The 27,817-nt window shown below is 50.2% G+C and overlaps 11 protein-coding genes across 11 annotated transcripts; 6 read left to right on the top strand and 5 right to left on the bottom strand.

The window, feature by feature from the left end:
* Window positions 1-210: 210 nt before the first annotated feature.
* CCMA1212_008629 (Cytochrome P450) lies at window positions 211-1,054 on the top strand (the record flags this gene model as incomplete). Its single annotated transcript, XM_073705751.1, has 2 exons — window positions 211-553; window positions 624-1,054. The coding sequence occupies 2 exons, from the start codon at window positions 211-213 to the stop codon at window positions 1,052-1,054; spliced, it is 774 nt and encodes a 257-aa protein (XP_073555969.1).
* A 124-nt stretch (window positions 1,055-1,178) lies between these two features.
* Window positions 1,179-2,982, bottom strand: CCMA1212_008628 (Cytochrome P450 72A13; the record flags this gene model as incomplete). Its single annotated transcript, XM_073705750.1, has 4 exons — window positions 1,179-1,840; window positions 1,903-2,403; window positions 2,448-2,724; window positions 2,785-2,982. The coding sequence occupies 4 exons, from the start codon at window positions 2,980-2,982 to the stop codon at window positions 1,179-1,181; spliced, it is 1,638 nt and encodes a 545-aa protein (XP_073555968.1).
* A 1,091-nt stretch (window positions 2,983-4,073) lies between these two features.
* CCMA1212_008627 (7-alpha-hydroxycholest-4-en-3-one 12-alpha-hydroxylase) lies at window positions 4,074-5,775 on the top strand (the record flags this gene model as incomplete). The annotated part of the gene is made up of 3 exons (XM_073705749.1): window positions 4,074-4,309; window positions 4,367-4,819; window positions 4,878-5,775. 3 exons carry the CDS (start codon window positions 4,074-4,076, stop codon window positions 5,773-5,775), a joined length of 1,587 nt encoding a protein of 528 aa, XP_073555825.1.
* A 1,833-nt stretch (window positions 5,776-7,608) lies between these two features.
* On the top strand, window positions 7,609-8,676 carry CCMA1212_008625 (uncharacterized protein; the record flags this gene model as incomplete). Its single annotated transcript, XM_073705748.1, has 1 exon — window positions 7,609-8,676. The coding sequence occupies one exon, from the start codon at window positions 7,609-7,611 to the stop codon at window positions 8,674-8,676; it is 1,068 nt and encodes a 355-aa protein (XP_073555816.1).
* Window positions 8,677-9,411: 735 nt separating this feature from the next.
* On the top strand, window positions 9,412-11,313 carry CCMA1212_008624 (Tyrosinase; the record flags this gene model as incomplete). The annotated part of the gene is made up of 1 exon (XM_073705747.1): window positions 9,412-11,313. The coding sequence occupies one exon, from the start codon at window positions 9,412-9,414 to the stop codon at window positions 11,311-11,313; it is 1,902 nt and encodes a 633-aa protein (XP_073555815.1).
* Window positions 11,314-11,803: 490 nt separating this feature from the next.
* CCMA1212_008623 (uncharacterized protein) lies at window positions 11,804-13,033 on the bottom strand (the record flags this gene model as incomplete). The annotated part of the gene is made up of 1 exon (XM_073705746.1): window positions 11,804-13,033. The coding sequence occupies one exon, from the start codon at window positions 13,031-13,033 to the stop codon at window positions 11,804-11,806; it is 1,230 nt and encodes a 409-aa protein (XP_073555814.1).
* An 898-nt stretch (window positions 13,034-13,931) lies between these two features.
* CCMA1212_008622 (uncharacterized protein) lies at window positions 13,932-14,992 on the bottom strand (the record flags this gene model as incomplete). The annotated part of the gene is made up of 5 exons (XM_073705745.1): window positions 13,932-14,072; window positions 14,129-14,353; window positions 14,401-14,657; window positions 14,735-14,882; window positions 14,933-14,992. The coding sequence occupies 5 exons, from the start codon at window positions 14,990-14,992 to the stop codon at window positions 13,932-13,934; spliced, it is 831 nt and encodes a 276-aa protein (XP_073555813.1).
* Window positions 14,993-17,698: 2,706 nt separating this feature from the next.
* CCMA1212_008621 (5-keto-4-deoxy-D-glucarate aldolase) lies at window positions 17,699-18,767 on the bottom strand (the record flags this gene model as incomplete). Its single annotated transcript, XM_073705744.1, has 4 exons — window positions 17,699-17,837; window positions 17,890-18,211; window positions 18,283-18,458; window positions 18,517-18,767. 4 exons carry the CDS (start codon window positions 18,765-18,767, stop codon window positions 17,699-17,701), a joined length of 888 nt encoding a protein of 295 aa, XP_073555811.1.
* Window positions 18,768-20,598: 1,831 nt separating this feature from the next.
* Window positions 20,599-22,238, top strand: CCMA1212_008620 (Methylmalonate-semialdehyde dehydrogenase; the record flags this gene model as incomplete). Its single annotated transcript, XM_073705743.1, has 2 exons — window positions 20,599-21,124; window positions 21,184-22,238. 2 exons carry the CDS (start codon window positions 20,599-20,601, stop codon window positions 22,236-22,238), a joined length of 1,581 nt encoding a protein of 526 aa, XP_073555809.1.
* A 526-nt stretch (window positions 22,239-22,764) lies between these two features.
* Window positions 22,765-24,682, bottom strand: CCMA1212_008619 (WSC domain-containing protein; the record flags this gene model as incomplete). The annotated part of the gene is made up of 5 exons (XM_073705742.1): window positions 22,765-23,040; window positions 23,097-23,462; window positions 23,540-23,813; window positions 23,895-23,913; window positions 24,007-24,682. 5 exons carry the CDS (start codon window positions 24,680-24,682, stop codon window positions 22,765-22,767), a joined length of 1,611 nt encoding a protein of 536 aa, XP_073555849.1.
* Window positions 24,683-25,616: 934 nt separating this feature from the next.
* Window positions 25,617-27,794, top strand: CCMA1212_008618 (uncharacterized protein; the record flags this gene model as incomplete). The annotated part of the gene is made up of 3 exons (XM_073705741.1): window positions 25,617-26,570; window positions 26,669-27,092; window positions 27,170-27,794. The coding sequence occupies exons 1-3, from the start codon at window positions 25,679-25,681 to the stop codon at window positions 27,792-27,794; spliced, it is 1,941 nt and encodes a 646-aa protein (XP_073555850.1). The 5' UTR covers window positions 25,617-25,678.
* Window positions 27,795-27,817: the final 23 nt, after the last annotated feature.

The raw sequence follows: 27,817 nt of genomic DNA, 5'->3' as shown, positions 1-27,817 counted from the left end.
GATGGATCTACCGTGGATCTCCAACACCTATTTTTTCGGCTTACTTTCGACAACGTGGTCCAGCTCCTTCTCAACGAAACTGTATCTACGCTGGACTGTCAGCCAGGATCTCACCTTCACACAGTCATTGAAGCTTTCGACAGTGTAGGAAACATGATTAACAGGCGTGCCACGCTTGGTCCCTTGTTGCGTTTTTATCGCGACACTGCCATGGATGACGCGTGCAAGATATTGCACGATTTCGTTGACCGCATCGTTCAAAAGGCCTACAGGAAGCGAAAAGCAGCCAATCGCAGCACACCTCCTGACTCATTCTTGGATAGCATTCTCGACAGTACAGATGACCTGGTGAAGATCAGGTATGAAGTATTAGGCTTGCTTCTCGCCGGACGGGACACGGCGGCTGTTGCCATGAGCACTCTGTTCTTTGTCCTGGCACGGCGGCCTGATATTTGGTTGAGGCTCCAAAGTGAAGTGGACGGCCTCGGTGGGAGGAAGCCGACCTATAACGACATCAAGGACTTGAAATATCTTCGACAGCTGATTGACGAGAGTGAGTAACCCGACCCGCAGCGATCCTCTGTATGCCATCTTACTGATGACTGTAATCCCTCGTTTGATAGCCCTTCGATTATACCCCCCAGTACCTGTACTTTTCCGTGCCGCGAACAAGACCACCATCCTTCCACGTGGCGGTGGTAAAGATGGTCAGTCGCCAGTCCTCGTCCCCAAGGGGACTGTAATCAGTTGTTCCGTATACAGCCTTCAGCGTCGACAAGAGGTATATGGCCCAGATGCAGAGGAATTTCGCCCACAGAGATGGGAGAACTTGAGTGCTCGCTGGGACTTTTTGCCGTTTAGCGCGGGCCCAAAAGTGTGCCTCGGCCAGACATATGGGTACGTCGAAATGGCCTACATAGTGACTCGAATGGTGCAGCAATTTGACAGGGTAGAGAGGCGGAGCGACAAGCCTTGGGTGGAGCAATGGTCGATCACCTTGATGAACGCCTCCGGAACCAAGGTCGGGATGATCCCAAAGACGGGCGCAGTATAGCGAGTGACTACGGAGGAGGAGAGCAGAAAGCATAGTAAATGAGTTGACATGAATGTACCTAAGTTACGGCTAGCTCGCACTTCTTTAACGCCATCAAGCATCCGTACGTATCGGACAGTCGCCATCATAGCAGCGATACTTTGACCTTCAGTCCCTGAGGCTTGAGACTCGTTCCTTTCTGTATCACGGGGTGCCAGCCAGGAATCGCCTCTTCAAATCTGAACCTGGAAACCAGAACTGTTAAGAAGACTTTGAGGCTCAGCGTGGCAAAGTCTTTACCGATGCAGATGCGTGGCCCGCTCGAGAAAGTCAGAAACGCCTGCGAAGACTTGGCTCCACCACTGTACGAGTCCTCCCACCGCTCGACTTTGAACTCGTCTGCATCATCTCCCCAAAGTTCCCGCGACCGATTGACAGCATACGGACTAACCATGATCTGCTTGCCCTTGGAAATCAGAAGATCACCGACCTCAGTGTCGTGGCCTGCTTCACGCATCATGGCCGGGAACGCTGGGTAAAGTCTAAGGACCTCCATCAGGAAGCATCTCAAGTACTTCATGGAGTTGATGTCTTCCAGAGCCAATCCCTCTGGTTTGGCGCTCTTGGTCGCAGCGAAGACTTCCGCGCGGAGCTTGCCCTGGACATCTTGGTGCTGAGCAAGTTTAAGAATCGCCCATGCCAACGTTATCGCTGTGGACTCATGTCCGGCGGCCAGGATAGTTAAGAGGTGACTAAGAATCTCAGTTTCATCTCGCAGTCCGGCAGCAATAATAGCGGAAAGAATGTCTAGAGTATAATGTGAGCACTCGGGCCGAGCGTATATGAGCTTTTATGCAGCTATCGCCCACCTTTTTCTCGTAACTCAGCGCTGTCATATTGGTCCTCCTCAATCTCTCGTCGTTTCCGCCGGATTTGTGTCAGGCAGAACTTCTGTAAAAATGCCATGCCCTGATGAAATTCGCGAATGGGCTTGAACGGCAGCTTGAAGAGCAGATGAGGCGAAACTATCGCCGGAAGTGTTGCCCCGAAGAACTTTTCTACCGCACTTTGATTCTCAAACGATGGAAAGACGCGCTGATATGCTTGCAGGATCGGTTGCTCGGGACGTGTCACAGAGTCAAAATCGACGCCGAGAGTAGTGACGCCAATGACATCCAGGGTAGCGGCCATAGTTAGCGGATGCATGTTAAGCACCACCGACGTTGAGCTACTTTCGGTGACAAGCTCCTGTATTTTGTCGGCCAGTGTGAGAGCCTTCGTCCACATCTGCGGGACCAGGCGTCTGTTGCGACTCATACCGAATATGGGGGTAAGGAGCTTTTTTTGTCTCTGTCCGTACCCAACGTTAGCTGTGAAAAATCGAAATGGAACGTAGGGGCCAAAGAGCATCTACGCACTTTATGAACAGATCCTTCGGCAGCAACAAGTCCCACTCCGAGACTCTCGACAAGACCGTCGCGAACGGCAGCTGGTTTGTGAAACAGATATGGCTGAGCCATGATAGTATTCACCGCTTGTGAGGACTTGGGAATCAAATAGTCGAATGGACCCAGAAAGACGCGATAGAAGCCGCTGGCGGTGGCCGGCACAGTTCGTTGCCAACGCACCAGCGGAATTCCCCATGGTTCACTGAGGAATGGAATCAAGTTGCCCAGAATAAAGGGAGTATCCTAATCGGGGTCAGCGTCAATTCATTGTAATCACTCTGAAGTAATTCCCGATGGGCGTACTTTGGGATGGGGAAGTCCTTTCGTTGGGGAAAGAAGCCATCGGTAGACTAGGCTTGAGAATGCAAGGTATAAAGCCAGCTGAGCTGCTAAAGATCCGAGAAGCCAAAGTAGGATTGCTGCATACGAAGCACCAGATTGCTTGAGATACGACGCAACGGCCGTTGTCCCGGCCAGGACAAGCAATGACTGGATGCCCATGCTTGCCAAGATCCTGAACAGAGAACCGTATCACAAGATCCCAGATAGGGATATGATTGCCGTCAGACAATGACTGAGGAAAGGGAATGAGAGAAACGGACGAAATGGCCGCTAGGGGCATAGCTTTGGCTGACGAGGATGAAGTTTTTGACCAGACGTAGTCGAAAGTATGGTCCTTTCTCTTGCGAGGTTGACTATGTACCAGCTAGTATTGCGCAGAGTCCCGGTATCGAGTGCTGACGGCGTGAGCGTAGCAAAACTGACCACCGCCTCATACTTTGTACGTGCCTACTTGCCTCAAAGTACAACGTCCAACATGCAAGCTACGCGCTCCGTACTCCTCTTCCCACTTCGAGTTTAAAGAAAATACCTCATCTCGAGTTGAAACTTGGCTTTCACTATCCTAACACCTCCGAGGGATACGGGACATTGACCTTGGGTCACTACTTGGTCTGTGTTGGTGCCGGAACTATTGATGCTGAGCATGAATACTGGTCTAATTCTTCCAGGCACCGGCTTCTCCAAGTTAGACCTTGAGCGGTGTCGGGTTAATCTAGCGCCAACTCTCCAACTCCGAAGTTCACCAGCGTCTGCCTAACATGAGCGATGTCCCTCATCCCTGCGCAACCTGGAACGCGCACATGCCACCAAGAGTGAAACATGATCTGATTCTCATTCTCAGTTGCATTCGGAGTCATGCTGAACCCGCAACTAGAACGGAGTCATGATAATCATTTCATCTCCACTGCAAGCAAGGCTAAAGGATCCGATCCTGACTTATTGACTGGATTCGTGGGAAGCTGTTGGCAATCCGTGGGTCAAATAACGCACAATGAAGAACCAGCAACAAGGGCTGATGAGGTCAAACAGGATCTCTCCAGTCAGTACATTGCAAGGCTGCTTATCACAAGCAGAATCAGCGGCTCAGAGGCTATTCTTGTAGTTGGGCGCTTGTTACATGGTGGGCAGTGGCGACGAGGGCTTCGATAGTGTACATATGTTAATGGAGCATCAACCCTAACCTTCTTCTTTGAGCAGTAAGACCGACATAACATTAACCGTCTATCTGCTCGGCACAGCACCTACCGACGATGGAGTCTTGCAGGACCTTTTATTTCACAGCATTCGACAATCTCGCCGAAAGAGCAGCCAAGCACACCTTCGTCTCGATTGGCCTCTCCTTGTTTCTTGTTTTCGCCTTCTGGCATTATCTCAAGACTTCTGGACATGATCCCAGGGAACCGCCTACTATAAAGCCTTCAATACCACTCATTGGACATTTTATCGGATTCTACAAGCATGGAGTTAACTATTTGGATCACATGAGGTGAGAATCTGTTTAACAGAACCCCCCGTTAGCAAACTGGATTTCTAACCATGCAAGGCATCGGACATCATGGCCTGCGTACACCCTCAGCGTTATGGGCCACAAGACTTATGTCGTTACTTCACCGGGTCTATCTCACGCCGCGCTGAAGTCCAAGTCAATGTCCATGGATCCTCTAATCGCGCATGTGAGTGGTAAGATTCTGGGCCTAAGTAAAGACGCCGGGCCCTATTTTGGACTCGACCACGCTGGGCTTTACAGAGATACCTTGGCATTAAGAGAGCGGCGGGAGGAATTCAGTCACTCGCTCGCCGCTGGTCCAGGCGCAAATTTGCCAGCCCAGCATTGCTCAGACGCAGTGGCCGAAGCAGTTAATGCTTTTGGTGACGAATGGGTATCAAGGGATTTGTTTATATGGGTGCGGGACGTCATTACGCTAGGCACCGCCAATGGCTTATACGGACCGAAAAGTCCAATGGCTGTTGACAATAGCCTCATTCAGGACATTTGGTAAGTAGGTCAGGGCCACCTATAATGTGTCGCGGTTCTCACATGCACCCGATCATAGGACATTCGATGAGAATCAACTACGGCTCAGCTGGGGTCTCCTCCCCCGTCTCGTCGCACCTACCGGCGTCCGAGCCGTTTCTAGAATCTCCCAGGGCTTCCAAGAGTTCATTCGGAATGGGAGTATCGAGCTTGCCAGCGAAGCCGTCAAGTCGGGCATTGCCACAGCCCTCAACATGGATATGAACATCGAGGATTGTTCTCGTATCGAAGTGTTCAAAATTTCCGTTGCCACGGTAAACACAGTGCCTACAACTGTTGCCATGATACAAAACATTCTCGCCGACCCGGCTTTAGTGCAAGTCCTACGTAAACAGCTTGCAGCTGTCATGACTGTGCTCGAATCACCCGCCGGCCGCAGGGCTGAGCTTGATGTTGGACTTATCGAGGCGGGATGCCCCTTGCTCCATGCTTGCTACCAGGAAGCTCTCCGAATCGGCTCCACGCCAACATGCAACCGGGAGGTTCTCCAAGACGTCGTGCTAACGGACCCAGAAACAGGCCGGGAGGTTCTCTTCAAAAAGGGCTGGAGGGTCTGTATCCCGACGTTCCTCCTTCATAACCGAGATAGCTTTTGGGGCGGGGACGCTGAGGCTTTCGGGCCCGAGAAATTTCTCCCCGGCGGTGTTGGCACAGATAATCACGGCAAAGTCAGGACCCAGGGATTTGTCCCTTATGGCGGTGGCGCGCATCTGTGTCCTGGCCGCCATCTAGCCAAGAAGGAGATCCTCGCCTCAGGCGCTTTAATGATCATGGGTCTAGATTTCGAGGCGGACAATGGATTTGCGGCGCAGAATTATTGCTCCAATACGGGAGCAAAGAAGCCAGTTGGGTTGGACAATGTCCGGATAAGGCGGCGTAATGGATGGGAGGATGTTCAATGGAGTGTGAAGATATAATCCAGGCTTCTTTCCCCTAGACAGTCATACGAAATGTGATGGAAGGGCAATCGATATATAAACGTGAAATATCCAAGGTAGATCACTACAGGTAGGGGCAAAAAAAGATTTGACGAATAAGACGGCACTGGAACAGCTGCTCCCGGCAGGGCTTGAACCTGCGACCTTCGCATTACCGACACTCGGCTCATCGCTAGAGTATTAGTACGAAGCTCTAACCAACTGAGCTACGGAAGCCCTCGAATTCGTTGACAGAAGTTCTGGTCCGGATCTACAAGAATCTTTTGCGTGGTCCCTCAATCCATCGACCCTCATATGGAATGCGGACAATCGATGCTGCTCTTCGGCGTCAGTCGATATAGCTTTGAGCTAATATAACTCTGCGGCGGCATCCACGTCCATTCAATTGACGACATTCAGCCTTTCGCCTTCTGTATCCTTGCGCTCGTTAAAACTCAATTCATCTCACTCCAGCAAGAGCTACGACCTGAGTGAGTCAAACCCGACAGACGAGATAATCCCGGGGGGAAAACGAGGTGATTTGCCTTGACCATATTAGCTTTTGGAGAAGAGGACTCATTTGTCCGGGATATTTCCAACGGCAATGACAACAAGAAAGCCAAACTGAGAAGCTGAAGTATGAGGCCGCCAATGATGATGTTATGACCGGCGTCAAATGCCGATTTGTTGTCCTTTACTGAGGCCAACATGCCACCTCCTATAACAGAGTCAGATGCGAACGTTCAAAAATGGAAGCTGTATCCTATTCCCAAGCGAACGTGCCGCCGGTGAGGAGAGGAAAGCAAATCACGTCGCCGATGACGAAAATTTGGTGAGCCATCCTTGGCTTAAGACGCAGATTCCCGTCCACCAACAAGGTCAATAATTCGACCGAGGGACATGTAGATTGAGAGTATGCTCACGATAGTCCGCAGAGGAATTTAGAGTCGTTAGACGATGGATGTATGATTCTCCGACGAAAGGAAACAAGGGCTGCAAGCTCTTGTCGACATGAGGTATACCTCATTCATAATCCCGGAGAGCATCTTGCTGCACCAGGAAACATGCCTTACTCCCAACCACGTTGTATTTCGATATAGTAGTCTTAATGACTGCCCTTATCTTTGTACAAAAACTCAACGGAGGCCGGGGGCCCATTCCCATCTCAGCTATCTACATAATCTGTCCGAAAGGCACATGCATTACTTGCCGCTGCACGGGATTCGCTTGATCCGAATTACCAAGACGCGGTATTCGTATTCGGTAGCCTATCCAGGTCGAGAGAACCGTCACTAGCATCCTAGCGACAATATGCCGTTGAGACAGATGTATGGCCATCTATAGTAAAGTCGCATTATCATTGATACGTTCTTCAATTTTCATATACTTCTAAGAAGGAATTATCCTGAAAGAAGACAGAAGTCAGGACACGGTGCAGCTATAGTAACAGTGCCTTGGCAGGCCAGGCATACCCATGAATACACTTGGAACGATTGCTGGCTCATCGCCTTTGAAACTCTTAATCACCTTCCAAATTAAGAGGAAACAGCTTTATAATTGCTTCGCAGTGTCCTTCCCGAATTGGTAGACGCTGACTGACCGAGAGGGCGGCACCAGAACGCCCGATTTGTATGGTTGACCTATATCTCTCATTGCGTGTTCTCGGCGTCATATGCGCATCACGGCTGCGATCATTTAACCTTGTCGGCTAAGCAAAGACTACTAAGAGTCGGTTAGTATAAAAGTGCAGCATGTGCACCCTCAGGCTATCTTTCATCAACGCTCGCAAAGTCGTCTAAGGATTTGTTGAATCTACTGTCTATAACATCGACCATGAGCTCGAAAGCACACCTTACCCTTACCCCTTCGTCCAGAGTTGCGTTGCTTCGATCGCAACCTCAGGCCGGGAGGGCGCTCACCAGTCTCCCAATCAAGGATGTTCGCACGCATCCCCGTGCCTCTTCAGCAGGCAAGGAAGACGCTAGTGTCCTTTTCATTGGGAATGCCACCACGGTCCTCGAATGGGGTGACTTTCGCATCTTGACAGACCCAAACTTTTTGCACGCAGGAGACCATGTGCATCTTGGCCCGGGAGTTACCTCTCAGCGCAGGACGAACCCTGCCGTCGATCTTGACCAGTTGCCCCCCATGGACTGCATCTTATTGTCCCATTACCACGAAGACCATTTCGATAAGCTTGTCGAGGAGTCGCTCAACCGAGACTTTCCCATCATCACAACTCCTCACGCAAAGGGGTGTCTGACGTCTCCGTCGAAATCCGAACCTTTCAGGGCTGTCCACGCCCTTGACTTTTTTGAAAGCATGCTGCTAAAATCCCCAACGGATGCGCAGACTGAGGCGACAACACCCGTGATAAGAGTGACCGGCATGCCTGGAAAACATGTTCCCCCCGGACCTTTGTCTGCCATCAATGATTTACTGAGTGCCGTTCCACCCACAAACGGGTGGCTATTGGAACTCGGCTGGGCCGACGCCTCAAGTGACGCCAAGGTCGACGAGAAGACCCCTCCTAAATTGAAGACGGGCTACCGTATCTATATTTCGGGCGATACTCTTTTTGTCGACGAGTTGAGGGACATTCCAAAGTGGCTCAACGGGAAGCAGGTTGATCTCATGTTGGTACATCTTGGAGGCACAACAATCCCAGGCCCCTCGGCGCCCCTGGTCATGGTGACGATGGACGCCAAGCAAGGCATTCAGTTGATCCATCTCATTCAACCCGATGTCACGATACCAATACACTTCGATGATTACGACGTCTTTCTGTCGCCGTTATCAGACTTTCAAGACAGGATTGAGCAGGAAAGACTGAAAGACCGTGTTGTGTATCTCAACAGAGGAGATCAGTACCGCTTCGCAGTTCGCCCCGATGCAGATTGACCCCATTGTATATGATAGATCCCGGCTAGGTATATATCCAGTACCTAAGAATTTGAACTTGGGACGCAGCGCCACCGAACATACTGCAGGCTCGTCAAGTCACAGGCGCGAGACGCACATTTGGAAGCTATCGATTACAATGTGCGGATGGCAAGTTAATTAGCGAATGACATAGTTTGAAGCCAAGCAACTTCAAGTAAATCCATGATTCTGTTCGGTCTCGTGATTGATCTGTGACACCTACTCCGCACCACTCTCCGATACTTTGCATCAATCGCATGGAGCCACGCGGTGTAATTGGCTTTTCGGAAACATTTCAGCTTTCATAGTTCAGTCGCATCTGCAATGCGGGAGCCTTTGCGCCCGATGTGTTTAGACTGTGAAATTCAGCTCCTCTCTCATGCATATGTCTGGCTCCGAAGGTGGAAATTGATGCCGCAAGAGGGCCGCACGGCATAGGCTGCAAGGGGTGAATAATGACTTGATCGTCTCTCCGCAAGCCATTCGCTAGTTTCATGAAGCACTGCTATGCTAAATGCGCAGAGGCTTTTGGCGTCTATGGAGCAGCTACAAAGGTTGTGGTAAAAGAGTAGGGGGTGATGCAGCAGCAGAAGACACCTATATATTGGGCTGCTATTGACCGTCACTTCAACCGCATTTCCTTCTACCATCACCTTTCAATTCACGTCCAATAGCCTCCTTCTACGAGGTAACTTCTATTGAGAAGTACTCGGAATGACGCATATCCGAAAAGACATCCGCCACCTTAGCGAGGCCGAGGAGGAGAAGTTACTCTTGGCCTTTGCAGCTATCCAAAAACTTCCTCACAATCACCCTGATTCATTTTACAACATCGCCGGTCTGCACGGCCAGCCATTTCGAGGCGCAGGATATGCAAACAAGGACTACTGGGGTGGATTCTGTCAACACGGCAATGTTCTATTCCCCACGTGGCATCGAGCCTATCTCTTGCGCCTAGAGGAAGCTCTCCAAAACGTTCCCGGATGCAGCGATGTTGCCCTTCCATACTGGAATGAACTGGAGGAAGATGACGATGGGAAGTGTATCCCAAGCATCTTCACTGACAAGACGCGTAAAGTCAAGGGTGTTGATGTCCCAAATCCCTTGTTCTCTTACACGATGCAGCAGGGCTTCTTCGACAATCTCGCGAGAGATGTTCCTGTCCACGGCAAACCCGGTCAGGTCTACAGGCTCGACTACAGTAAGCCATCGGGATATCAAACAGTACGATATCCATACTCTGGTCTTGTCGGGCCCAGCGAGAAAGATGGCACGGAGAAGCATAATGCCACAATAAATGAGATGCCCGAGGCAGAGATCACTCAGTTGCTCGAGGACAATGTCAGAAGCTGGCTTGAGCCTGGAGACAAAGGTGTCCATGTCAACCCACCACCGGGCGGGGCTCAAGATGGGAAGACTTGGATCGTCCCCGGCTCCTGGATATCCAATTACAAGCTGGGCAGTACATCAAGCATGCAGAGTGGCATCGCTGCTCAAACCCGGCTCTTCTCCTGGCTCCTTCCAGGAACCCGTGAGCAGTATTTGCGCTCCTTGTTAGCCCCCAATTATACCGTCTTTTCTAATACTACTTCGGCCGCGAAGTGGAATGATGATAATTTCGGTCGCCCAAAGTCTGACCAGGAGGCACCCAAGGACCTCGTTGTTCCGCTCGAGAAGCCACATAATGCCATTCATCTGGCGGTCGGGGGATATGACCTTCCCGACAGAACCGCTGGCAAGCCCAAGATACAGGGCGCCAACGGTGACATGGGGGAGAACGATACCGCTGCTTTTGACCCCATCTTCTACTTCCACCACTGCTTCATCGATCTGGTCTTTTGGAGCTGGCAGCACAGGCATCACTCAACGGGGAGCTTGGATATTATCGACTTTTATCCTGGAACTAACTCTGTGGACGAACAGGGGCCAACGCCTGGGGTTTATGCTGGCGCATGGCTGACGGCTGACAGCCCTATCGACCCTTTCAAGGATCGCAACGGCAAGCCTTACACCACAAAGGTGAGCCATAGTCATGGATGCATTCGCTTTTCCTTTGCCGCTTTCGATGCTCCAATACCCAGATGTCTGAGAACACAATTGACTGACAGTGCTCTCTTGCAGACGCTTGCCAATATTCGCAATCTTGGTTACACCTATGACGCGATCATCAAACCACACGAGGTTCGGCCGTGGAATACGTCAAGCCAAGTTCTCACCCAGCAAGACGTCCACCCAATCACGCCATCCAAAACAACAATTTTACGTATCTCAGGTGTCAACCGAAGCTCAATTGCAGGATCTTTCGTCATATCACTTTGGGGTCGTCCCAAGGAAGCTGAATCTGAACCATGGGTGCTATTCGGCGTCGAACCAGTCTTTAGCAGGTGGCACGTTTCCGGCTGCGCAAACTGCCAGAACTCTCTCTGTGTCAAGGCTCATTTCCCTGTGAGCAGTCTACCCGTCGAGGTAGCTGATGAACTGGTGTATGCCGCCTACGCTAAGAATGTAGATCCGAATGAGGAGGAGAGGAAATCAAGGCCGGTGCATGGAGCCCTACCGGCTGTGCCCGCGCCTTACTCAGGTATCCGGGTAGATGTGGGACAGTATCTATATTAGATGCTGAATGACTGGGACCTCATATAGTTTCTGCGGGAAAGCATGAATTCATTTGTTTTCTATTTCACTGGGATGCCTTTGGGGACCTCGCATCCATCTCACGGGCTCTATGGAGGTTACTATCGGTAAGCAATTAATGGCTACGACTCTCAGAGGAACTGGTGCTATGTTACAAGCTGGCAGGTACCTAGCAATTGGAAGAGAGTATTCTCCGAATACGCCAATACACAGCGACCGCTTCCATACGCTTGCGATTCCTTGCCAGTTATATTCAATTTGCGCCACAGTTTTCTACGCACCCTTGTCCGGGTAGTAGAGTATGTCCTTCATAATGTGAATGTCCAGGAGGCCGTGAGCGAGTTGGAGAAAGGTGGAGGACATCTTCATGTTATAGCTTTCTGGGCAATGTAAACGCCGGACTGTAGCTGTCCGACCGCGTATTTTGACGCACCACCCTTCTGCCTCAGCCCATATACCTAGCTATCCCTTGTTACCTCCTGTATAACCTTTCAAACCCGAAGTTCCAGACTTCAGCCCTGCGCGTTCCATCAGAAGACTCCTTGAACCCGACATGCTGGAATACACTCGGCTCCAGTGCCCATTTCACCCATCCACGGGCTTCAGCATAATCCTCCAGTATCATGTCCCCAGGAAAATTGTACGGCGGGTCTCTCAGCAATGCCTGAAAGCCCGCCAAGTGGCGCTGAGGAAGCACTAGCCCCTGAGCACAACAGCCGTAATGCGGCATTTCGCGGGCTCCATGCAACGCGCTCAACCCGAAGGGGTTTACTCTGTTGACAGAAAGGCGACCGGAGAGAAAATAGAGGGCTATGAGAGAGGGCAACCAGAGACCGAAGATGAGAGCTGCAAGGTATCGCTGCGCGTGCGGCGAAACGCTGGTGGAAACGCCAACACGCACATACTTCCGTCCAACCAGGAACACAACCAGCACAGCGGTGTACACTAGGCAGATGACCTTGGAGTACGACAGCCATTCCTCGTTGTTCCACCCCATCAAGATCTCTGAATAAAACATTCGGAGGTATATCCACTCCTTCTTGGTCTCCTCGGTCTTTCGTTCGACATATGCCAGGCCTTTCTTGAATCTCGGGAACCAGTCTCGTGTCGTAACAATGTCATCTTCCACCAAGGCAAAGTACGGATACTCTTGCTCTCTGCACGCTTCTACCAGTGCTGAGTGATCAAGCCTCATGTTCTCGACGCGACCATCACCCCGAGTATTTCCCTCCTTCAAGTCAAAAGGTATGCGACGGTACACGGAGCTTCCCACGGGAGGCTCTCCGTACAGAAGTACCTCGTCGACAAGCGGCTCGAGCCATTGCTGTCCGTACGCGAAGTGCTCCGAGGGCGATTTATCGGCCAGTAGCACAACGATGCGTATGGATGCCCGCTCTTCCGGCGTGAGGGTATCAGATAATGTAGCAATCGTGGAGGCGAGGAACGATTCGGTCGTGCGATTAACGCTTGGAATGCCGATGCACAGCAGCTTGTCGACGGGTTCGACCGGTATGACTCTCGCAGGCGGATTCCGAATGTAGGCGTCTGCCTCAGCTGCTCTCACGCTGGAAAAGCGCTGTTTGTAGGCTTTCTCGGCATTGAAGAAGATGGACGAGGGATCATCGTAGGAGAAGAAAGAAGAAAATACAAAGAGGAGAATCCATAAGAGGCAAAAGGCAGCGTTGATGCGAGCGATGGACATGGCTGTGATCGCGTTCGCGCACTTCACGCTACGCTGTCCTATTCCTCGCGCCTGCCACGGGATTGCTGGCTTTATGGGGGGACGTTGGACATGGGGACGTTGAACAAGGGGACGTTGAACGGAGAGACTGATCCTTTCGCCGAGAAATCTGATAGCGTTGCCCCCATAAAATGTGATGATCGTGCCGGGGTATCATTAGGCGCGTTGGCTCGCCCTCACTCGTTAACAAGCAATGGTAACAACTACTCTGCGGTCCGTACTATGTAGGTAGGCAACGCTGTTTGAGTGTGTGTATCCCGTACTGCACGTCTATATTACCCCAGTCGGATGATTTTGACTTACTTACTTTCTTATGAAATAATCACCATTCAATATTCAAGATTAGCGGTTGAGAGTTTTAGAATGCAACAAATCTGACGCCAACAACGAGTTCCGCTCTCGATAAGGTTACCACGCCCTAGATATTGCATGACATGCAGGCATACAGGTCACTGGCATCCTTGCTGGACTACCAAGTGCTCGTGATTACCCTGTTTTCACCCGCTTTGCCTATCTTCCCATAGCTCTACCTAATTTTTCTATAGTGGTAGGTTATTAACGACATGGAGCAGTGCGTATCGGGATTGATCATCCAGTAGAATTACGTTCATACATACGCCTAGTCAATTCTTCATGTTAAAGTGTGAAACTGTTCCTTGCTGTCATTACATACATATAAGCGATGCTCTATGGCGGAGATGGAAAAAGCCCTTACTCTGTGCAAAAGTAGGATCAGGGTACTAAGCCTCATGGCAAAACCCGATTTCCGTCTTCCTCATTCATTTTCCCTTCAAGGATACTTATGTACTAAATAAAAAATATCTACTTCGCCGAAAAGAACAGTTTCATGATCTTATAATTAACATTGGTTGAACTTGGAGTCGGAATAAAGCCACCCAGTCATTCGATTGGCAATATCATTGACATATGAAGCTGTAGCTCCTTGGCCATCATTCAAATTACCGCTGTTCACAGAGCCAGAATTGTAGCAGCGAGCAGCCTGGTGGTGGTCACATGTTAGCATTGTAACTCTAACCATTTGTTGGATTCACCTACTTCGTAAATATTGCCATATTGGTTAATGCATTGAACCAGTCCGTCGCCGAGGGCGGTACCCTGGGTTCCGTCAATGACCATCTGGGTGATGCTAGATTGCTGGGCAGAGTTGCTGGCAGAGTTTCCAACGAACGTCACTCCTCCATCGGACTGCATCAGGCCGGGGTTATCTGGCTGGGAAGGATCCGGATTGGTGGTTGGGCAAACATTCACGCAGCCAATAGACTGTGAAACGTTAGCACCTCACTACAGATGGGTTGCGGGAAACCTACCTCTTGTAAGATGGTAGCAAGAATGAATCGATGATCAACTAAAGAAGCCTGGGCAACCTGCTGGATAGCATTCCATATCAAGCCGGTTTGCTCTCCGCTGTTGCCAGGTCCAAAAGCTCCAGCGCCATTTGAGCAAGATCCAATACCAAGGTCGGCGCAGGACTCTGCCATGGCATTCTTAGAGTAGTTCCACATGGCATCAAACTCGATCCATTCAGATGCCGGGGGAAAACTTTCCCAGCCGCCATAGTAGCACCCTAATAAAGTCAGGGTTAGTCATATTCCCACAGGCTCTCTTCTAATAGCAAGGCGGAGAGCGAGTCCGACTGCTTACGATATGTATCCGACCCGGCATTCCCTGTGCCATCGTAGATGTTCGCATTGTTATTGTTGCCCGCGCCGCTGCTGAAAGCTGCCGAGCTAGTGACCTTTTGGCTGGAAGGGTTGGACACAGCAACGGATCGAGCCTTTTCACTGCCTTTCTGTGGTCTGGTAAGCCTCTAACCGGTCATAAGGGCATAGTAGTACGAACAGTTCGAGCTCCCAAGGCCAGGCAACCAAGAGCCAACTGCACAGCCGCTGTGAAGAGCATGTTGATGTCTTCCAAGGATACACAAAGGCGGAGAGAGTGGTGTAGTGTAAGTCAACGATTCAAAATCATTGTGCGTATTCGGGAACTGGCGCACAATCGCTGATTATATAGATCCCTTTGATTCTTTGATTCCATCATGTATCCGGAGAAATTAGAGCGGTTGGATTAAGCTAGATCCCCCAGGGAAGGCAGAAAGACGCCTCGAACGTTCGTCCGAGTTTTTCGTAGCTTGTGCAACCATGTTGCGGCAGAATTATTCCAATCTAAATACCCATGGGATGTTTCATTTCTCAAGAATGCTGAATTACTCGTACAATTTGGGCGGTGGTAGGTAATAAGGGTGTGCCGTCCTTGCCGTGCCTAACTGGCATTGACTAGCCGCAATACGAAGAATCCCTAAAGTAGAAGGAGGTTGAAGAAAATCGGCAACTCGGTCCTTCTACGGCATATCCAACCCGACTTTCAAGACATTTTAAGGTTGACTTGTTACCATGGATTTCATTCTTCTGCGCCAGGAGGAATTTCACATCATCAAGTTCCTCACAAACGAGCCAGTTGTGAAGCATGTGCAGCAGCCATTTATATGGGCTAACAATTCACCAATATAAGCCAAATCAAAGGCAGCAGAATCGAGATAGATAATAGAATACTTGAGTCTGACCAGCTGAGGAGCAGAGAACTAGTATGTCATACTCCTGACTGTGTGCTAATGCATACATTAGCTTGTACATTACCTACGTGCCTTAATTAGAGAGTGCGGTAAAACAGTTAGATAACTTTGAGCTAGATTGAAGCGTTCAGCATTATTACAGACTCGAGCTACTAAGTGTCTAGAAGCGAGTAGATATGTCTAGGCCATCATTCGTTTAAGTTATGGTTTGTGGATAACGTACAGGTGCTGCTGAGAGAACGGATGTTGAGAAAGAAACTGTGCTGGAAAGAGAAGGAGATATTTCCAAGTCAAAGGACAGTTGCGTGCCTTTCCTCTTAAATTATGAACGCTCAACTGCATATCATTATTGCACCAAAGTCGGGAAACCTTCACTAATTCCAATAACTACAACAGACAATTCCTTGCTCGGTGCTCATTTGCCAGACAACTGTATATTATGCACGTTTCCCCTTTGGTATATTAGTACTGCTGATGCCGATCCCACGTAGGTATGTAGAGCAACCAATAGCATGATTATTCCTCTCATAGCAATCCGGATACTTGAGTTGCCACCTATGATCGTATGTTGGTTGCCATGAACTCCCTACAAGCCCAGCCTTACACTGTTACTTCTCGTGTGCTTCAATATCCCCCACAGATGACTACACGAAAGACGTGCAAGAGGCGTTTGAAACATGCTTGAACAAGAGCGAGGCCACGATGGCGTGCCAGGTGTGTCTGCGGCAGTCGCACCCTCGGATGGGTTCTCTAGTTAGACGGCGGTGTTGGAAGATATAGAAACCAGCACTGGATTTACATCTGAACACGTCGGCGGCATTGACAGTGTTACAAAGGTCTTTATGAGTGTAGTTATATTGCAGCTCACTGATGAAGGGGGACTCGGCATCGACGACACTCGTGCACATGATCTCTCAAAGCAGACACATAGTTATCCCAAAAACTTTTGAATCTATGATAAGCCACCTTTTCCGTCACTCATCAAGATCTCCAGGCCGGCAAGATGATCCCCTGTGGATTCGGCAGGGTCGCGGGTTTAAGCTTGATCCTCGTAGGATCCAGTTGAGTGCGGAGACAGTGGACTGCATTTGGTATGACAGCAAGCCTAATCTCAGGGCACGAACACCCGATCTAAAGCCAGGTGCCTACCCTTCGTTGTAAGACTAATCTTACTTTAGCTCGGCCTAGCTGACGAGGCTATCAGTTCAAAGGCTGCGTCTCCCGAGCCCGATACGCCATCTGGACACTATCTTGCCGAAACCTGCAGCCGCTATTCGTCCGTGAGTGCTTGTTTCTAACTAGGCTCGGACTACAGCTATGTTAAGGCGTTTAGAGCATCTCGAGTAGGCACGATGCCCATAGTATTCCTGGGCCACTGCACTCAAATCTCGTCCGGATCTTTCGGACGGAAGTGCATCAACTATGCGCCACGGATGGGTCACCGGGAACAGTTCCTTCCATCCCAAAGACGTCTGACTATAGGCTTTGAGTTCCAAATGGGGAAGTCCTGTTGCTTCCATGGCTGGAAATCATGTGGGACTTTCAGCCAGCTTTAGCTACGACATGGGTAGGCCAGGCATCTCATGATTGCAGACCGCGAATGGATAAACCTGGTAGCCGCATGATGGGATTGTATGATCCACTGGGAGCATGTCATGGAATGATGCAATACATCATTCCATTGCAGTGTTTACATATGCCAACACGGTATTTGCAGGAAACGTGGCTCGAATTGCTGCGTCGGTGTGTACCAGAGGCGGAGTTTCCTGATTTAGCAGTGAAGCCTGCCAGGCTGAAGTATGATAGAAAACCTGTGATGCGCCAAACAAATAAGCACTTCAAGACATGATGTGACATGGTAGGTTGCGTTACCTTCACAGTTTGATTTCGTCTAGTGGAGAGCTACATACGGCAATGCGATGAAGATAGCTTTTATCATATACTCTAGAGGTTTCTTGTACACCTGTATACACTCGAAGTGCCTTCGCTAATAGACTTACTCGTGTTCCAGAGTAGTCCCAGACCACGATGCTATTTCAGCTCGGAACAAGTCCTCTAGCCTTCTCCAAACTAGACTTCGCGAGGTTGGCTATACCCCAGACGTCTAGCATTACCATGATCGCTCCATGACCCGCTTCTACCAACGCAGGGACCATGTCTAGGCTCATAGCAGCACTGTACAGAATCAGCTTCCATTCAAATGGACGTGAAGAAACCGGCGACTCACCCGAAGAGCGGTACCCCGTGCTTCTTGCTTGCCCTCGACATGCTCTGTGTAGCAGCGAGAAGGGTGGGATGGGGCTCTCCCAAACTCAGCTCCAGTCCCGCATCGGCCGAAAAGTCTCCCGGCCCGAACATGAGAGCGGAGATGCCGGGTATCGATGCGATGTCATCGACGTTTTCGATCCCTTTGACGCTCTCGATTTGAGGGATGACGGCAACATGGTTGTTTGCAGTCTTCATATTGAACGCATCATTAGGGTACAGAGAGGCGTCCGAGATGCCTGGGGTAAAAACCCAGGGGCTGAAAGAGCGACCACCCAGAGGCGCTATTGTCGAGATTATTCATGAGTAGGGCGCCCTCATTGTATTCCTGATCCCGCTCGGTCGATGTACTTACGATAGTAAATTTTCTTCATGAACTCTTCGACCTGTTCCCTGGTCTCACAGTGAGGGATGATGATGCCAGAGGCACCGGCGTCTAACGCCGTCGTCAAAGAGACTTCGTCTTCCGCGGGTACTCTGACAACAACCATTGTTTGACCCTCAGAGTGGTGCTGGGCTGCCTGAATGGCGCTATTCAGGTTAGCACCCCCCTTCCCATGGCATTGAGAGTTTCGAAATTCTGACTTACTCATGCAACACCAGGCGGTCAAACATCCCATGCTCAACGTCCATCCAAATAAAGTCGGGTCTCGTGGTGGCAAAGACCTTTGTCAGGAAAACGCTTGGAATTCCTTGAGAGACTCCCAGAAGAGTCTTCTTGGGATCTTTCTGCGCTTCCCTCAAAGCCCCCTTCAGGTTTCCGGGGTACGTCAAGAGAGCCGACCGCCATTTTGCCTGCGTGTGCAAGCTGGGTTCGTTGAGGTAACCTTGGCCCGACATGCTGGATGTTGACTGCTTGAATCAAACGGGGGTGTTTTGCGCACGTGTAGATATGGATGGGCGAATAACAGGCCGAAACGGTGACGGTCCCTTGCTATGGTTCGTTGAAGGCAATAACAGACTATTGAGTGAAACCAATATTCAAGTCCAGGGAAAGGCTCATGGCTAGCTCTAGTTTATATGCTCCAGCTCCTGTGGCTTCATCTCAAATCATTTGGGTCGAAACAGAGCTGTCTCGTTACTTAGCGCTTATCTAATTCTGACGGGATACTTGTTTTTATGATATCTTGAAGATCTAACCCGCTGTGACAGCAACAAACTTTTGCTGGCTCCGCAATGTTCAGAAAGTTTCTCTCTAGTGCTGAGTCGCATGGACAACAAGTGGCTGTGATACGAATTGTCACGGTTCAAGATCAGGCACCGAAGAAGACTCGGAGGAGAAGCATAGTAAGCTCCAATGTCCGACATACCTGTCTCCACACATGGCACCACTGTAAGGAACTCATGGTATGCCCGATATGCGTCACCTCTCTTCTCGGGGAAAGATGTGACTTCATGCGGTAACGCCGAGTCATTAGCCATACATATGTGGTAGAAGCTGGATCCCAAACGCGTGGTACTGGATGGCCAACAAAGCACGTTGTCCTTAACATGCAGGCGACTACTCATTCCCCTACCCCTCTTTTCTGTGTACTATTACAAAGACGCAATCCTCCATGCTGACTGCATCGATCTTGAAGTGTCATGTTTCCAAAATGCGGCGTTCCTTTCTATGGGAGGCGCAGCACTGAATCCTGGACGATCGGTGATTCCTCTGTTGTTCCTCCCTGCAGTTAGTGGATTCACGGCTGATTGGTGCATTACCATGATGGGGCGTGCTCAAGCTGATCCTATCACCATCATACAAATCCGTAGATAGACTGTAGAAATATATCAGATCTGGGCCATAATGATATACAACGCAGTATGCATCGAGTAGTTGCCATAAATCCCTCGCTTTGAGTAGCTTGATTCGTAATCCTCAGGGGAAGTTGGCGCCGACTGCTATGGGTCGTATGCTTCTTTCCAGCCGCATGAAGAATCCGCCTTGAGGTCAATGGCCCAATTTTTCATCTTTTTTTAGATAGGATTCTGCGCGTCAGCTTAGGCTGTCCACAACGGTGCTTGAAAGGTAGTTGTAGATTCGGTGCTGGACAGTGCTGGCTTGCGCTCGCACCTACCGTGATGGTAGAGTAGTTGTTATTGAGGCACGACGGCGTTGAAGCTCCGTTTCGTTTCCTCTGGTGTCCCTGCTTATACCTTACGGTAAGATAGCTTAAGTACTCGCCTGCAGCTAGTACTCCAATTCACGTTTTAGGTAAGCCGAATACCGCATATCGAATGCAGGGCGTATCTCGAATGTGCACTTTGTTGGCCGGTGATGCAGATTCATAACATCGCCCAACCGGCGACACTAGGAACTACAGACTGCGAGCAAGGAGCAAGTAGCACGGGATTTGTCGTTAACCTGGTCGATAGTTCCTTTCACTGGCTGACTGGTTCTCACCTTTGGGGGTCGGTGATTGGGCTGTGTCAGGTCTCGTGCCGCATGTATGCGTACATACGGGTAGTATCGTCCCCGCACGGCTGGGCACCCGCGCAGATTGGGCTCATTTATCTCGTTTGCGGAGATGAGCTGGGTGATCTTACAGATGCTGCCGAGACAGATCGCTACGGGTGGCGCGGTAGCCGGCTTTCTCAAAGAAACATCCAAGTTCCGAAGCTCTCACCGGCTGAAAGACGAGCTCGTCGCAATCCAGAGACCATCCATAAACAAAGGGACGCCATCACGATGGGTTCTGGTCCAACCACTGCCAGCTTTCTGGGCTCAACTTCCACCGACTTCCCTCGCACTCACGAAAAGATATCCGAACCACAGGACACACCGTATTTTGTTGACAATGAATTCCGACTGTCCCAGGCCAAACACTTCGTGCCTGTCCATGACCCTGCCACAAATAACCTGGTGACTAGAGTACCAATGATGACCACCGATGAATTGCAGGATGCGATAGAATCCGCGCAGAAAGCATTCAGTTCCTGGAGCAGAGTCTCCATCATTGCCCGACAGCAGATCATGTTCCGCTACGTCGCGATAATTAAAGAGAACTGGGACAGACTCGCCGCTTCCATCACCCTGGAGCAGGGCAAAACATTTGCAGATGCGCGAGGTGATGTGCTTCGTGGGCTGCAGGTGGCAGAAGCGGCATGTGCCGGCCCTGAGTATATGAAGGGAGAAATTCTCGAAGTCGCCAAAGACATGGAAACGAGGACTTATCGAGAGCCTCTTGGCGTCGTTGCCGCAATCTGCCCGTTCAGTATGTGCTTCCGCGTGCTGCAGATCACGTAGCTGCGATGCCTAACGAATGCTCTGTAGATTTCCCGGCGATGATACCGCTCTGGTGCATTCCGATTGCTACCATCACAGGCAACACGCTGGTGCTCAAACCCTCCGAGCGAGACCCCGGGGCTGCGATGATACTTGCCGAGTTGGCCGAAAAGGCCGGCTTTCCAAAGGGCGTGATCAACGTGGTCCATGGCGCGCACGATACTGTCAATTTCCTCCTCGACTCCCCGGTCATCAAAGCCATCAGTTTTGTCGGGAGCAATAAGGCTGGGGAGTATATTTTCACTCGCGGCTCTGCGAATGGCAAGAGAGTGCAAGCGAACCTGGGCGCGAAGAATCATGCGTTAATCATGCCCGACTGTGACAAGGCAGCGACACTGGACGCTATTGTCAGTGCGGCCTTTGGAGCTGCGGGACAGCGCTGTATGGCACTGTCGGTCGCGGTATTTGTTGGCGAAACCCGAAGCTGGCTTGATGAGCTAGTGGCAAAGGCGAAGACTCTGCGGACAGATGCTGGCTTCGAGGATGGCGCTGATCTTGGCCCTGTGGTGACACCCGAGAGCAAAGCGAGAATCGAATCACTCATCGCGAGTGCGGAGGCAGAGGGAGCCAAGCTTCTTCTTGATGGCCGCGGCTATAAGCCGGCGAAATATCCGAATGGTAACTGGGTCGCGCCGACGATAATCGCCAATGTCAAGCCATCTCTGCGGTGTTATAAGGAGGAAATATTTGGCCCTGTCCTGGTCTGTGTCGAGGTCGACACGCTTGAGGCTGGTATCGAGCTGATCAACAACAATGACTATGGAAATGGCGCTGCTGTCTTCACATCTTCAGGTGCTGTTGCAGAGAAGTTCCGGCGCAATATCGAGGCGGGTCAACTGGGCATAAATGTGCCTATTCCAGTGCCTCTCCCAATGTTCTCCTTTACTGGAAATAAGAAGAGTGTGGCTGGAGGGGGAGCCAGTACCTTTTATGGGAAACCGGGGGTCAATTTCTACACACAATTGAAGACGGTCACTTCCAAGTGGTCAAGCGCGAGTATTCCACCAGCAAAGGCAGAGCTGTCAATGCCTACCGGATCATAGGATAACCACGCTTTGCACGATGTTACAACAGCGGAGCTCACAGCCAATGACGCGACAATGATCTCAGAATTTATCCTTCTTGTGTGGTTTCGATTTTGACAGTCGTCAGTTATAGTCGCCATTGACTTCGTTTACCCAATTTTCACTCAATATAGGGTCTGTAGTATCAACAAGTGATAATCGTTGAGGGAAGATTTAGGCAACATAATTCAGCAATGAATGTGGTGTCACAGAGGAATGTACCTTGTAGAGTAAGCGGTTACCGTCGTCTTACACTGTCGAAGGTTGATCCCGTATGTACTGTTGGTCATTCAACGGCACATCAGCCATGTCCTACGACACGCTTATGGTGCATTGGACCAACTACGGCATTCTAACTGATCACACAGCTCAATATTTCAACTTTTGCGCACGCCCTCTGGAACAGGTATGATATATATCTGCATGGCATATCCTACTAGTATGTCGCAAGCCTCATGCGCTCCACGCCCCTATATACAAGGAGATATGGAAAGGCAGATTGTGCTTATTCCCTGGGAACGTCATCCCAAGAGTTTAACAGGCTTGAAACTGTCTTGTTGGGCCCCACGGCAACGATATCGAATGGATGTGTAGATGCCGCTGACGACGTCGGACTACTGCTCTGCCATATGCCCGCGTAGAGTGTGAAGTTGGTCCCGTCGACTTTGCCCAAAGGCCGCATGGGAACTTCTTCTTGCGTCCAGGGGCTGATCGGAGCACTTTTGTTGGAGGGCTGGGGAACAATTAAAGGGACGTCTGTGAAACTCTCTGCATTTAGAATCTAGATCTGGTTAGCCATATAACCATGTTCCTAGATGAAGTGTAGGGTCAACATACTGCCGCGGTCAAATTGAGTCGCATTTGGCTGATTCCATCTATGGTGACTGCACTTTGACGTGAAAGGGCGAGCACTAGCAGAATATCATCGGGCAGAGGAAATCCAGCGCCACCATTTTCATGGCTCGTGCTCTTGCCGGTCTGACTATCCTCGATTTCAACAGTGAAAGATGATATTCCTTGTTCAGCTGGGATTGTTGAGTCAAAGGTGTAATACGTGAAGCTTAGGCCGCAATTTCGGTATGCACACCCTCCTCTTTGTCCTCTAGAAGTGGTTGCTTCTGCTACCAGCAATGGGTCAGCAGATCGTGACGATAAATGTACTAGGATCCGTGTTCCATTGTCCTTGATGAGGTCGTCAACAATCTGTATCGTATGATATCGGTGTACCATTCAGAGTTGAAAGGTGAGGTGGTAGGACTTGCCCTTATGACTCCAGTTACTGAGAGTGTTCCGTCGTCATTGACAGTAACAGACAGTTTTCTCGGCTTAACATCAAGAGGTTTGATGTCTGTCAGTTTGACATTGCTTGGCACCGTGTTGATCATGCGCTCGAACATGGTGTTGCATGTATCAAGAAAGAAGTCATTTGACGTCGCCATTTGTGAGATCATGCCGCCGCCATCTGCGTGGAAGATGCGGAAGTCCGACCGTGTTGGTTCGTTTTGACCAAATTCAAGCGGGTTCTGAGACACGTTGGCTATGTATTCTTTGGCTCTAATACAGCGTTTACTGTTAGTACTTCATGGACTGGTAGACAGAGGATAGAAGACGGAATACTTTAGAATGATGGCTTACACGATATTGTCAAAATTATCTGTTGTTCTGTCAAAGGTAACCGTATTGTCATTCTTTGACTAAGCAACTGTAAGTTAGCGGACTCAACGGCAATTGCTCGCCAAGGGTTTACCGGCGAGGGAGTTGGATATACGAATACCATCGGTAGGAGCAGGGTTTGGGACAATTTCTGGGAAGTCGACACCATGGACGCCTCCGACAGTATGCCCACAAGCAACAAGTGCAATCATCTCGAAAGTATCGAACTCTTGTTTCGCAAAACTCGCAGTATGAGTTTGAAGATCTTGCTTGGGCTCTGGCACACCGGATGGACCCGGACCAGCTGCGTCCACACGGCCTCCCTTCAACGGAACAATAACTTTTCCATCTGAACATCCGCCAACTGCCATGACCGTAGCCAATGCGAACAAGTCAGACATCGACATTCTGTTGATGTAATTGCCCTTGAAGATGTTGAGTGTCTCCTGAAACGCATCACCAATGTTTTCCGGACGATCCATCTCAAAGACGATCGAGGCATCCAGCCCGCCAGTTCCAGCAAAGACGTCAGCTGTTGACATGTCGTGGTAGGCGTTTCGAAGCCATTGTGCACCGAAGCTGCGGCCTGTACCGAGGGCACGCTCAGCTGGGCCGCTGCATCCGTCAACAAAGGACGCAAGACTCGCGAGTGGATGCCCAAAGTTCTTGGGTTGACTCAAAGGGAGCCTCAGCAGCTCTTTCTCTTCCACGTCAACGTTGAGTCCATCAATGGCCCAGTTATCGATAGGCATGTGCTGCTCCTTTAACATGCCGGACGTAATTGAGCCGGTTGAGGTACCGCTTGTGATTAACCTGGCCCGGTGCCATGGTCTGCGGCCAGCCGGCCTAATGGGGCGATCGATAGAACAAACCAGCGTCAATCGATCACATCTCGTGCAAGGAACACCACTAGCTGAGCGACCACACCGTTCTTCAAGCTTGTAGCACCGCGACTGGCCTGTTGTCGACAACGGCGTCAACCATCAATACCTTCTTCGCAATGAACGTACGCCGAGCAGAAGCTGCAAGGAAGTATCTTCCACTCTCGCCAACTACCTGAATGCGATCATGATGCCTAAGCGCCCCATACTGCTCTCCCTTGGATACCTGGACCAGCGCCACGTGCACTGTGGAGCTACCTTGACTACCCGGCGGTCGTGATTCCCGTTGATGTTGTGGCGGAGACTGACGTGAGGGATGGCCCCAGCAACGCGAGATATGAACCGAATGACACGGAGCTTAATAGACTGTGTATGTACAACCGAGATGACCAGATTATTTCTTTCAGCCATTATAGCCGACGCTCCTCTTTGTAATATAGATACAGGACCTACGCACTACCAGGGCCTTCCGATCGTGGTTCAAGTTATAGGGTATTGACACCAAGACGAGGAATTGCTTGCGACGGCGGAAAGGCTGGGCTCAATTTTCAATGGCAACCTGTAAGATGCGCTTGAGTTGGCGAGTCTGAATATTAATGAATACTGGAGGGTCAGAATGTGCGACTCTTTGGTCCCAGCTAACCGTGCCTGAGACGGAGTAGCTAGTTAGGTAGCCTCTTTGAACATAGACGCAACTACATTATACGACGTCGGTGTGACTCAGCTTGGTCTTCCTACATGTAGTACACCTCATCATCTGTGGCACCAATTTCATGCACATATTTCCCCTTGTTAAACTACCTGTCCATCACGTGCTTTCCAGTATTACAACTGGCTCATAATCCGTATCGATCGCGCGTCTTCCCAGCGCCTTATCCTTCGCCAATGGATCTTCGAACACCCGGCATGAATGTGCCTCGGACAAAAAATGGCCGCCCGGTTGCGTGTGAACCATGCCGTCAACGGAAATACGCGTGCGATCGCGCTCTTCCAATATGCCAACGCTGTCAGAGGAGTCGGATGCAACAACAGTGCAGATATATCAGCCGCGCCTCGCCGATTACCCCAACCTCAACGCTCCGATCCGGCAATGGCGCGACCGCCGACACCAACTCGCTGCGAGGGCATCTCGCTGAATTGTCACCGAGACTGGTGAATGATTGGCAACATATTGAATCGGCACGCAGCTCCTCAGCGTTGAACCTGATGACAGTCACTCGATGCTTCGCAAGTGCCGACGAGACCGCTGAAACTCCAAGAAGATCTCACGAGCACGCGTATGCGGCTATGAGCAAGGAAGACTTACAGATAGCTCTGGATGTCCTGGAAAGTCTTCCAAGTCCCGAAGCCGAACGTGTACTTGCTAAACCTCATATAAACCCATTTGACGGGTGGATTCCGTTGGAAACGACAGGGCTACTGGCTGAGCTGAGAAGTACCTTTGCTTCAGCGTTTAGGAGCGATAGTGACAGAGGACGGCTTGTGGGCCTTGCGTTGACAATCTTTTCCAACACCGCGCAAAGAGTTCCTCACACCCAGATTGATTCAGTGGAAGACTGGTATACCCTTCTGTCTGGCTCATGCCTAAGATGGGAAACGGTTGGCCTACTATTCAGTAGCTGGGCACTTGCTGCCTTGCAAAACAAAGAAGAGATTGACCAATATCGGCCGCGTATCCTAGCCCTACGGTTTTTTGACATGATGGAAAGTTGCATCGGATTCTGCAGAGGAAACACGGCGGATAATGTCTTATTAATCTACCTCGTCTACCGAACAAGTATCATTTCATCAATCTTGCATGGCAATGATAGCGAGTCTCTCTAGGTTACGTCCGGCGGCATCTGCATGTATCTGTGCTAACCAATCACCCTCTAGATGACAACTTTTGGCGTCTTCACATAGAAACTGTCTCATTAGTTTCTGCAATGGGACTGGATGCCCTGTCCGATTCGTCCATACGAGACTGCCGCATATCGAAACAGTCGGAGCGTCGTCTGTTCACGGCAATATACGTACTGGATAAGGCGGCTTCAACCTTTGCTGGAAGGCCGCCACTGTTGGCTTCGAGCCGATGTACTACGGCTCTGCCATTGGACATATCGAATACCATTCTCTCACGGTTTGCGCCTGGCGAGAAGCCAAAACCTGAATCATTGGGCATCGATGATCAAGGATGGAATACAAGTGGCAGGGTTTACGCTACAACAAGCCTTCGAGCAAGAGGGCTAATAGCGCATATCCGAGAAGAACTTCTGGCGATGGCCTTAAACAAGAGGCAAAGAAACCCGCTGAAACTGGCGTAAGATTTTTCAATGAGCATGCCGCAATACCTGAGTTTGCTTTAAGCAGCTAACACAAAGTTGATCGCTCCAGTAGCTTAAGAACCGAGGAGGTCGACACCTACAACCACCTACCTAGCCAGCTGCAATTGTCCAGCGGAAACAAAAGCCTTAGGGGCTTGGAGCCTCAAGTTCTATACACCAAGCTTTTCATCAAACTGGAGCATCTTCAAAATCTTTTTCTAATCGAGAGGATGCTACAGGAAGCTCGGCCAAATCTCCTCTCGAATGATCTGATTCAAAGAAGTGTGGACATTGTATCAGTGACCGTCACATTCTGGACTCATAATGATACCTTAGTGGGTATGGAAGGCGATCATGAGTGGTTCATCATGGGATATGCTGTTCCAGCAGCAGTTGTCCTCTGCGAATGTCTCGTACAAGGAAACGACAATGGCTGCCTCGCATCGTCACGTTCTAGCATCATAGGACAACTGAGCTTGCTTGTAGGGTTCATGGAATGGCTTGTGTCAAAGGCTCCAAATGTTTGTGGGTGCTACAAGGCGAAAACTATCATTGCGAAGGTCTTAGATCGCGTCCTTAACCGATCTTCTGGCGTGTTTGACGATTCAGCGACAAATTCAAGGCATCAGCAGGCCAAAGATGGAGCAGCTTGTCTTCACGATTTAAGGGACATAGACACATTTAAATGGCTTGTATAACCACGCAACGCGGCTTCTTCTAT

This window comes from Trichoderma ghanense (genome assembly GCF_004382785.1).
Source record: "Trichoderma ghanense strain CCMA-1212 chromosome Unknown scaffold_12, whole genome shotgun sequence".
NCBI classification, from domain to species: domain Eukaryota; kingdom Fungi; phylum Ascomycota; class Sordariomycetes; order Hypocreales; family Hypocreaceae; genus Trichoderma; species Trichoderma ghanense.
The sequence above is the reverse complement of the archived record's forward strand: the minus strand, read 5'-3'. Positions and strand labels throughout refer to the sequence as shown.